Below are 12,061 nucleotides of genomic sequence, written 5' to 3'. Positions count from 1 at the left end.
CAGGGGTTCCTTAGGGATCCATACTGAGCCCTTTTTTATTTAACCTGTATATGACCCCTCTAATCCAGCTAGTCGAGGATCTTGGTGCTTAAGTGGTAGCTTATGCTGATGATAGTCAGCTCTTATTCACCTGGAAAAAGCACGAGTCTGCTACTTCTCACGTCAGAACCTGCTTGTCTGCTGTTTGCAACTGGCTTACTTCTGGCCAGTTGAAATGCAACGAAGATAAAACAGATACTGTTCTTTGGGGAATTCCCTTCGTTGTTTTGGTATGAAGGCTTGCCTGCTGATGCCCCTCGATCATCCCCTTCGGGTCTTCCAGTGAAAAACCTTGAGATCTGGTTCGACGAAAAACTCAGCTTTGTCAATCAAATCAGTAAATTGACAGGTACATGTTTCGGCATTTTGAAGCTTCTTAAAACAATGTTACCCCTGTTGCCTCTCCCTGCCAGAGAAACAGTAGTACGAGCCTTAGTCCCCTCCCCTTTTGATTATTCTAATGCATTGTATGTGGGTCTCCCGGGCTACCTAATGGATAAGTTGCAAGTTGTGCAGAACGGCACTGTGCTTGCTGCTGGACTTACCCAAACATATTAGCATGAGGCAACATCTACGCCACTTGCATTGGCTGCCGATACAAGCTAGGGTCATGTTCAAGGCTTTAGTTACGGCCCATGCAGCGCTTTACGAGTATGGCCCGGCGTATCTGAGGAAACAATTCTTGTTTTATGTCCCGGGCAGACTCTTACACTCATCGAACATGTGCCTGGCCTCCATACCCAGAATCCGTCTGAAAAGAAAGGGGGCAGCTCCTTGTTCTCTTTGGCAGCTAAGTCTTGGAACTCTCTTTCCCTGGACCTCCATAGCCTTCATAACCCTACTCAGTTTAGAAAAAAACTCAAAAGTTTTCTATTCAATTAAGCTTGTTCCCTTTCTGCCTCTATCTCTGTTCACTGTTCACGTTCTTTCTGGGCTCGCGTCGGGACACTCTTCCGAGTAGCAGTGCGTGGTATAAATCACCAATAACGTAACCTAACATAAGTACAAAAGGTAACTTCAGAACCACATCGAAGATGCTTAAGGGACCAGACTTGATTATCAACTTGGACAAGTCAATTCCAACACCTGTTCATGTCTTACGTACATGAAAGAGCAAATAGGTTCAAAGAGCAAAAAAGGGCATTCTACCGGAGACAGAGTTACATCAGTCCTAAACAAATGCTTGGAATAGAGGTGAAACACCAATCCTGTGGCTCACCAGGTTGCTTCCAGTGGCGGTTCATCCACATTGGCGGAGGAGCAACACCTCACGTCCTGGCTCAGAGCCAGCAAATGAAAACAAAACGATGTTCGAGCATTAAGTTTTTTTTTCACTTGCCGGCTCTGAGCCAGCTGTGTAGGGAGGGGTGGGCATGGTGAGGAGGAGTTCTCAGTGCACTCCCTTAGTGTGGATATGTGTTGGGCCGGCCGGCCAAACACACATACATACTTAGCTTTCTCTATCCTGGCTGCATTGAACAGCCGGGCTGTAGAAACAAAATAGGCTACCGGGTTTGAGCGGAGAATCTTTTCAGCCCGCTAAGTCCAATTGCAATGCTGCTCTCATAGTATGAGGTTATATAAGGGGTGGGTGACCCAATAAACCCTTGCGATCTTGGGCTGAAATTTGATACAATAAAGATGCCAACAAGGGAATTGTTTTAGAAATTAAATCGCAGGTGATTGATCGCATAAACTCTTGAGCTTCTGATCAACTAAATTAAATTAATACCTGCTATTGTTATTGTTTGTCACATTGATTTGGACACAGTAATCAAAATACTAAAGAAGAAAAAAAGCTACACGGGTATTGAGTTTGATTAACAATATCTCTTTATATATATTTGTTCTAAAAGGGTACTGTTACAATAAATAAGAAGAACCAAATTCATCAAAAACAAATGGACAAGAAATAAATAAATTGTTCTTCACATCCACTTGCGCTATAGTCCACTCTTAATAAATAGATAACAATGAATCTTGCACAACCTTAAACAATGATTCAGTTGTCTGAATTATTTAAACTTGGAAGATATGGACAAAAGAGTCGACGTTTCGGCCTTTTGGTTGTTATATCCTTAAGGCCATCCTCAGGACAATTCAATCTTTAGAGAGTAGAGACCCCCTGCGTATTGTCTAGATCCACACAGTTCTGGAAGAATGTGTTCACTTGGAGTTTCAAATGACCTTCTTTCTTTCTTCTTTCTCGCGAGACTACGCTACGATCGAGACAAACCTTGATTCGAGAAGTTGCATTTCGAACAAATACACTGTGGAGACGCTGATTCAAAACGCTGGTCCCATCATCTTTTCATGCTCAAATATTCAACAAAATATATATATTAATCATATATATATGTACGTGAACAAGGCTTCGTTGGAAGTTGAAACATGTTGTGTAGGTGAAATAAACACCCTTGGATTTTGGGCTTGCTGGCTTATTCTTGGTGGCTGAGAGTGTATGTTATTGGAACTTTTTGGTTACGGACGTGATTTCACTACCGGCGTGCTCGCCGGTGTATAGGCCACCTCCCACTGGGCCACCGGCAGCCAGAACGGAGCAAATCTTGGTGTGTATATATATATATATATATATATATATATATATATATATATATATATATATATAAACAGACAGATAGACAAAGGTCAGTCCCACTTTTGAAATTTTTTTTTTGTTTAAGTTGTCTATACCTTTTGACACCATTGATAGCCCAGCAACATATTTAGCAATGGCTTGGAGTGTGAGCTTAAGCTTCGTCAATTTCTGTGCAGGGGAAACAAAGGTTAAGTCAGTAAAAAAATATGCGTTGTCCCATTTTAGCTTCCATTAAGAATTTTACTTGTTTCTGCAAACAAAACCACTGAACGGATTTACATCAAACTTGTCATGAAAGTAGAACTTTACACAGAAGACGTGCTTTGAAGGGTTAAGAGTTTTAAATATCCATGACGTTTGATATCATGATTCAGAAAATCACCACTCCTGTTAATCTCATATGTTTCTTTTTTCTCAAATAGGATTGGCTGATGAACATGATTGGTCGTGAATTTTGAGATTTTTGTAAAACACTAACAATTAAAAAATGTAATATTAAAATTGAAAAGAAAATTAGAAAAACATTGCTTAGAATCCCCCGTTTCGATGAGGCGAAAGACAAGTGGAGAGCCAAAGGACATGCATCGTGGGGGAAGCATGCTTGTGGAGAGTTAGGCAACTGAGGCTGTGTGTAGCAGGGTTTAGCTGCCCAAAATGGGTTGTTTGTAGGGCTAGGCTGCAGGTAAGGCTCTGTGACCATAATCGGTGATTGAGAAAAAGTCTATTATAAATTAAATCAAATTCAGTGAAAAAAACCGTTCAACACAGAGTTAAGTTTCTAGCTGTGAATTGCAAAACCACTGTTATGCAATGCACACAACGTAAGCCATAGCTTATATCACCTGCCATGCAGAAAATATGACCCCAATTTTATAATGGCACAAGAGAAAAATGCTGCCTATCAGGAGCCAAAAATAGCAGGCAGCATGCGTTATGGCTTGCGCTCTGTGCGTTGCATACCACAACTGGCGAATTTCAGTAATTTTATTGTTTTGATTCAAATCCATAACTCAGTTTTAGTTGAGTTCAAGTAATCTACAGTGTCAGAGGACCAGAAGCCATAAATTGAGCACGCTGGTTGGCATAAATGTTCATCCAGAGGTTTTTTTGTGTGGATCCCAGTTTGTCTTTTACATCTCCCTCTGAGCAGTGAGAATGTATCTAGTCTTTTTCCCTGTCTGGGGGTATCCTTTAATTTCTAATGGCATGTTATTTCTTCCAGCTCTCACACTAAAGTAAAAAAAATGATCGCTGGAAGTACCTGCAACACATCTCACGTTTTGGTCATTGTTGGTGTGTTGTATTTCCGTGCTCTGTAGTTCCATCCGCAGATCATAGAAGACTCACTCTAGTCTGAACATTGCCTCCAACGGCTCATGCAAACTGCACAACTACAGTTAACACAAGTATGTTTACATTGTCAGAGGAAATCATGTCAAGTCACGGAGGAACAATCAGATAACTATTATCAGTCTAGTCCAGTGGTCTTCAAACTTTTTAATGGCCCCAGCCCCGTGGACCACCGCACCTCCACCATGAGTTTGGCAGTGTTAAGGACTGCCAAACTTGTAATCAGGCCCTAAGTCTTTTAAGTTGACTCTAATCGCCCCTTTTAGCCAGACTCCACACTGGCACACATTAGGGACATTCTCCACATGGCCACCTGCCTCATCCAGGGCCTAATGAAATATGATCTCATCACTCCCATCCTGAGGGAAATCCTTTTGCTCACCTTGCCTGCCCACACCATCTTAAAAAGCAGCTGCATCATTTACGAACTTATCACAACCAGCCACCCCACTTATCTTGCCTTGAAGCTCACCATCTTTGGTGGATCTCAGCACTCAGGTACCCAAGACGACAGACTGCTGATTACAAAAAAGAAAGGACAGCAGGATCTGCAACACAATCCTCTGATCAATCACTTCTCCAATTTAGGAATACATCGCAGAATCAACTCTTTAAACAACACTACATCAAAATACATCAACAATTCAAAACCCAGGTTCATCTCCTTTTACACGTTATCTTTATGCTTGCCTTTGATCACATACAGTGCTCCTCTCTATTTGACCAGTTTCATGCTATATAATTATCATATATGTACATACATACGTTATACATCTGTTGCAAAGCATGCCATTCCTATCCAAACATATATATCTTATTCAGTTGCTTCAGATTTTTTAATTTTTCAAATTCCTAATGGTGCACCTAGCACTAAAGGTTGGTACCTCATTGGCGTAACTCTTTACCACCTTCATTAGTCAACCTACCCTCAACTCTCCCTATTACTATGGAGTGGGATGTGGCCACAACTCAACTCCAAAACCACCAAAGGGCCTCTATTTCTCCTCACTGAAGCATGCCAGATTAAGCTGGCATCTGCATGCAAGTTCCAGTACCCCTTCTATACACTTTAGTCCTCCAAACAGTATTTGCTTTTAGGATAGACATCAGTGTAGCAGGCTGACTGTCCCAGTTCTTACCCATTCATGCATTGAATACATCCGCTTTCTTTTAGGTTATTTCTACCTGACTTTTCTAGTCTGAAAAGTGGCCAGTTCATAACCCTATATCCAGCCAAGTTTTTGAAAATGGTATATTTATCCTTGTTTATTCCTAGAGAACTAGTCTCTCTCTCAAGCACAAGACTATTCCTCATTGGGTGACACACCCTTCAAGGAATGGTTCTCAAAACGTCTTCCCTCATAGAGAAACATGAACTCCCCTTACCTACCAGGCTACCAGGGATGGGTATCTCCAATTCTCCTGATTTTATGTGGCCTATAAATGTGTCCCGTCAGCTTCAAGCAATCTGCTTCCTGCAAATCTGAACCCAAGTGCACTTAAGATCTAACACCGCCCTATCTATATTTGGACCCTGCACCCAAAGTTGAACACACTGTTCTACACCAGTTTACTCAGGCTACATGCTACCCTTCCAGATCCATTTTGCCTGCATCCTTTCTCTGCACCAGGCACCCTTGCTGCATAAACATCTTAAACTTAATCCCGACAAGACGGAGCTCGTTCTTGTCGGAGGCCCATCCTATCCCTGGAATTCCACCTTCTGGCCCCTTTCCCTCACCCCCCCCCCCCCACACCCTGCTGACAAAGTGAAAAGCCTGGGGGTTTACATCTCCCATGACCTCCCAATGAAGCACCAGGTCAGTGCTACTGTGTCCTCCTGTTTTTTTCAGCTTCGGAAGATTCGAAAAATAGCCCACTTTTTGACCACTGAAGCCCTCACTCTGGCACTGCTGGCTTTGGTCATCTCTCGGATCGACTACGCCAATGCCCTATACGCTGGCATCCCACAATACCAAATTAACAGATTGCAGCTGATACAGAACCAGGCAGCTCGCCTTATCTACCACCAACCAAAACATCACCACGTCCGTCCTCTTCTCAAGGCCCTACACTGGCTTCCAGTCTCGGAGCGCTGCAAGTTCAAACTGGGCTGCCTGACTCATAAATCTTTGGCCGGCACCGGTCCCTCCTTTATTTCCTCTCTTCTGCACCCTTATACTCCCTCCAGGCACCTCCGCTCCTCTCACCTTGCGCTCCTTCAGACACCCCGATTTAGGCGCAAAAAACATGGAGGTCTCAGATTCTCCTTCTTGGCACCCTCATTCTGGAACTCTCTGCCGCTGGAACTGAGACTCTCTTCCTCTCACCTTCACTTCAGGTCTCTCCTAAAAACCCACCTCTTCCGTAGCATTTACATATAATGCTCTTCTCTCCTCGTCTTCTGCCTCTCACCGAATAAAGTGAACAGCGCCAAGAAACCGTCCGGTGAATGCTGCGCTTTATAAGTAATTTTTACATTACATTTACATCACATTACATTACATTACATTACAAACATTGCCTGGCTGAAACAAGATGAATCCAGTTTTAAGTTAAGGCATTGACACGTAGGCTGATCATGTTGCTGGTTCCTGACTATAAGAGATTCATCAGTAGGCTTTAGATTCCTACTATTCAAGATGCTTTGTACCATAAACATCTGTAGCAACCTGTCTTACCAAAGTAATCCCTAAAAGATGCTGACATAACAATTAATGCATGACCTAATGAAAGATTAAAGATTTCCAGTAGAAGAACAAATGATTTTGGAATGTAGCTTAGCTAATTCAATAGTCCTGATTATCAAAGGTACAGTATTTCAACTCCTAAATAATTTTTTAGGTCGAGCCCGGGCAGCACTGCTTTGTGTGGCATGCTGTATTGGAGTATGCCCTTAAAGCCCCTCCCACTCTCCACCCATATTTGTCATTGGCTGGTGTCATTGTCTTTCGTAAATGCTGGCTTCTGATTAATAAATAGGCTTGTTAGTCCCTCTTTAGTACCGCCTTGTCTTCATTTGTAACCTCCCAGGAGGACACCCCCTTTTACATGTGTTGTTGCTCGGTAGGCTTTAATTACTCCAGTACTGGAACTTTCATAGATTCACATGCTTGAATCATTTCCCGTTGTCGAGATGGGAGTCCCTGGTACATTTATAAAAGTAATGTCACAATAGACATAGAAGGTAAAGGCCTAAGGCCTCATTAATTAGTAACATATCAAAGTCCTTATTAAAAAAAAACTAAAGAAACAACCAATCATCTGATACCACCCCTTTTAGAACCTTCCTGAAAGGAGATCCAGTCCGTCAGATTTTCTAACGCACGACATGGTAGGGAGCCCCCACTGAGCTCTGCTCAGATTTTTCCTCACAACTCTTGGAATCTCCTTGTCTTCAGGTTTTTAACTTTTTCTCAATGTATTTTTCAGGTTCTAATATCTGTTCCTAGGTGAATTAACTGACGTCTCTATGTAAGACACACCTAAAAAGGCCTTTTCAGGCCCTGTGGTACCTGCAGGAAGAAAAGGGTGCATATCGGCAACCCCCATAAAGACTTCCTTATTACCTCTATCCAGAGCATAAACCTTAGGACTGTAAGGTATGTCGTACCTTTTCTAAAAAGTCTTTTACTATGGCTGCAGAAGGTTAAAGATAGAGCTGACCCTGTTTCTTCTGAGGAGAGTGACAGTCCCTCAAGGTCATCTTCCAAGACGCCTCAAAAAAGACCCCTGGATGACTCTCCAGGTCATTGCTTGCAGCAACCTCCAAAGAAGAATCACAAAAATGCTTCAGAGGATACTAAAAAGCCGTATTTACTTTCTAAATGATCTCTCCCTCATCAGAGTTCGGTTTCTGTAAAAAAACCTCTGAAGAAATCGGCTTCAGACCCTTCTACTCCACCTTCGAAGATTAACATTTTTTAATAAGCCTACCTCAGCTGACCTTGGCGAACCACATACGAAGAAGAAAGTCTCTTTCTGTGCGCCTATACAAATCTCTGCTGGGCATGATGTCCTCCTGTATCCTTCTGATTCCTCATTGCCACCTACACATGCATCCTCTTCAGGAAGCTCTGAACACCCAATGGGTGCAAGTCAATGGAGCATTTAACAATCTAACCCAAGTGACCCCTCAAATGATCGCCTCACTGTCCTGGTGGACTCAGCCTCATCATCTGTCTAGAGGGTTACCATTCCTACTGCAAGTTGATCCTCTGGTAATAACAACGGATGCTTCTCTAGAAGGTTGGAGAGCTTTCCTTTAGGAGCTTCAGATCAGTGGCAAGTGGCTTCCATCTCAACAGAGCCTACATCTAAAACTTCAGGAACTAAGAGTGGTGTTTCTAGTTCTGCAAGCTTTCCTAACATGAATAAAGAATTCTCCAGTGCTTGTCGATCTTTCTCTCTCTCACAAGAAGCTAAACATATTTGGAACTGGGCAATTCGACCCAAAATCTCAATGACAGCGGAGTACATACCGGGAAGCAAAACACCTTAGCAGACTCACTGAGCAGATTGCGAACAATCAGCCATAAATGGAAATTGGATCAAAGTACTCTTGCCCGAATCTTCTCTCAGTGGGGCAAACCAGATAGAGACCTGTTCGCCACTTGTCACAACTTTACAAGCTGGCATCCCCAACGGCGATCTTGCAGGAATGCTTTTTTAATAGCATGGTCTGGCATATTTGCCTATGCTTTTCTTCCAATTCCTCTCCTTCCCAGGGTACTGAAGAAGATAAAGATAAACCCTTCAAAGTAATATTAAAAACACCAGCGTGACCTTGCCAAAATTGGTTCATGGAACTCCATCTCCTATCCCTGTGACCGCCGATTCCCCTCAAGCTGATTCTCTTCTCACAATGAACCAGGGACCATTTCAACGCCCGACCCAGGTTCCCGGACATTATCTGCTTGGTTTCTCAGTTCCAGGAATTTCGACACCTAAACATACCACAGGAGTGTAGACAAATCCTATCTCATGCTCAACAAAACGTATTCTTTAAAATGGAAGAGATTCTCTATTTGGTGTATATCGGTTAAGGTGCATCCCCTCAATTCACCCCCAGAGGATGTTTTACTGTAACTCCTCCATCTGGTACGTTCAGGTTTTGCTCATGCTTCGATTAGAGTGCACTTAGTGTCTATCTCCCGTTTCCGGAGATTATCTGATAGTCCATCCTTATGGTCTAACAGACTGATAAAACAGTTCCTGAAAGGACTTCAGGACCTTTCCGCCTGTGAGATCTCCTCCGACGACATGGCAACTCAACACAGTGCTTGCTCAATTTATAAAGCACCATTTTGAACTGATACACAGGACTGGCATGAAGTTCCTTTCATGGTAGATCGCTTACATCTGCAAGAAGAGTTAGTGAACTTCAAGCTTTCACCATACATGAACCCTTTTTACAGTTCAAAGTCCCTTCGGATTGTCATCTTAACAAACCAATTGTGTTGAAATCTTTCATTCCAAATCCTCAGACGGCAGCTGAATAAGCTCTGTATTCCTCGGACTTAAAACGCTGACTAACGTTTTATCTGGATAGGACCAAATCCTTCCACAAAACTAATCATTTGTTTGTAGCTTATAGTGCGCCTAGAAAAGGTTTCCCTTTAGCAAAACAAAGCATTTCGAGATGCATCTCTAGTGCAATTCTCTTCTGTCACCAACAAGCAGGTAAACCCCTGTTATCAAAAGTTCATGCTCATTCTACTAGAGTAGTATCTACATCTACGGCAAGTTTGGTTCTTTTTTAAATAAGGACTTGGATATGTTACTATATAATGAAGCCTTAGGACTTTAACATCTATGTCTATTGTGAGATTACTTTTATAAATGTACCAGGGACTTCCATTTCGACGACGGGTAATGATTCAGCATGTGAATCTATGAAGATTCCAATATTGGAGAACTACAGTTACAGGTAAGTAACTTATTTCCTACAGCCTCCGAGCACTATTTTGTTTAATGGGGTTCGCATGCCTGCCATTGCAGGCAGGACATGCTCTCTAACAACAGCTTTATTACTTTTTTTACATAGCATGCCAAGCCAAGCGATAGTGGTGGCTGTGCCTTTGTTTTACTTGCTGCTCCAAATGCATCTGCATGTTTAAAAATTTTTTTTTTTATTTAATTCTTATTTTTAAATGCCCCATGCTGATCTTACACTTTAATGTTGGTTGTGCTCTTTCCCTAAACAAGCCGAGTCTAAGGAAAGGGATGTGGCCTCCATTAAAGTGAAAGCGTGGCATGGGGTGCTTTTACAAAAAAGCATTTGTTTGTTAACTTGACAAGCAAATGCTTTTTTTTTGTAAAAGCGCCCCATACTGCGCTTTCACTTTAATGGTGGCCACACCCCTTTCTTTAGACACAGCTCGTCTAAAGAAAGGGGCGCTAGTAGCCTTTGTAATGCAATAGGTGTCATATTTACATAACTCTCATAAATGCGAGACCTATTGCATTGCAAAAGCTTGGTTTGTGATAGGAGGTGGAGTGGACATCTACGCCAACATCTTACATTCATCTTGCTATATAGCATTATCTGTTTATTTTTATACCTTATGCCTTAATCCAGCAGTGCAAAAAGAACAACTGGTGGACAGAATGCAGAACAATGTCATACATTCACCCCAGTACAGAGACTTGGGCCAAAATCCATAGTTTTTTGGTTTGCTCCCCATGCCAATCCAGTTTGAACTCAGCCCTATGCAAATCAGTTTTGACCCTGTGCCCAATGTGAACAATCCAGCCTGAACTGCCAGGTCTGGGCCTCCCTGGACTAGAAGCACGCATCCTAGGAATGGTTTCGGGGTTTCAGCCCATATCAGCAAGGATGGTTTGACTCCATTGACATGGAGAGTACGGGAACCACGTCTGGGCATACCCGTCCCACTCGGGGTGACAAATACAAATGGACAGAATGCAGAACAATGTCATACAATCCAGCAGTGGCCAATATAAGTCTAGGATGGCCAGGCATGTTTACAGGCTATCCATTGAAGTTACATTTATATACAGTCAATTTAAATGGAATCTATTGACATAGGCATTGGTTATGCTGAAAATCAGGCATGGATCAAGGTATTTATCCGGGCTCAGAACTTATACTATTACATTCCAATAATCTGACCCTTGCAAAAGACCTATTTCTTTCAGCCGTTTAATTAATTAAGATTTTCATGCAAGACTGTGTTTTTTTGAGATGGATGACATATAACACTTGTTTATCCTGCCCTTTCCAGGTCTTTGTGTGATGACTGGAGCAGCAATATTCACTGTACGACACACGGAATGGGCGCCGGAGAGCAACACAAACCTCGCATTTGGCTATGCCTATGTTCTGGCATGGGTGGCATTCCCCCTGGCAGTAATAAGTGGCATCATCTATGTCATCTTGCGGAAGCGTGAATAAAGCTTGGCGGAAGAGAGTCATCAGTCAGCTCGTTATGAGACACCCATCGAAGGAATTCAAGAACATGAGTGGGGTGGGAGGGAAGTGGATCTCCTCCCAACAGAAAAACAAACAAAAAAGAGTTACTGTGTTAATTGAAGATGTATATAGTATCTATGGTTTAAAACATATTTATAACACTTTTTACTTGTATGTACATAGTATTGTTTGCTTTTTTGACCTCAAGCTTTTGACAGCTAAACAAGTGCCTAAGGAACGTTTTACTTACAACAGTTTAACATATCATATGTGTATATAGCTGCATATATATGCATAAAATAAAACAAATGAACATATACATATACTCGCACAAACATGGATTCATATGTGTATAGTCAACGTAGGCGGACCCTAAAAGCACATAGCCAAGAAACCATGATTTATTTTCAAAGTGTGTCAAATATGTATATTTTTATATGCCATAGGACAGTCAAACTTTAGTCAACTTGAATCACACTGTAAAAATAACTTTTTCCTTCAGATCACACAGACATGCACATGAAGTCGTGTTAATTTTTTTTTCTGTTCCACATCCTTTTTTCCATGGAGCAGTAATTAACGGCGTGAGTATGAATTTTCACAGTGGCTAGTTTTTTTGTACTTTTGTCTGTTCATTG

General features: G+C 42.0%; 1 protein-coding gene across 2 annotated transcripts in view; it reads left to right on the top strand.

Annotated features, from left to right (window-relative positions):
* PMP22 (peripheral myelin protein 22) overlaps nucleotides 1-11,746 on the top strand; it is a 377,982-nt gene extending 366,236 nt beyond the window's left edge. For both annotated transcript variants that reach the window (XM_086930611.1, XM_086930612.1), the window contains one exon: nucleotides 11,236-11,746. In XM_086930611.1, coding sequence (XP_086786737.1) covers nucleotides 11,236-11,405 — 170 coding nt within the window. In that variant the 3' untranslated portion in view covers nucleotides 11,406-11,746. The remainder of the gene's footprint in view (nucleotides 1-11,235) is intronic.
* The last annotated feature ends 315 nt before the right edge of the window (nucleotides 11,747-12,061 follow it).

Source organism: Lissotriton vulgaris, chromosome 7 (assembly GCF_964263255.1).
Source record: "Lissotriton vulgaris chromosome 7, aLisVul1.2, whole genome shotgun sequence".
Taxonomy (NCBI): domain Eukaryota; kingdom Metazoa; phylum Chordata; class Amphibia; order Caudata; family Salamandridae; genus Lissotriton; species Lissotriton vulgaris.
This window is presented reverse-complemented; position numbering and strand designations above follow the sequence as displayed.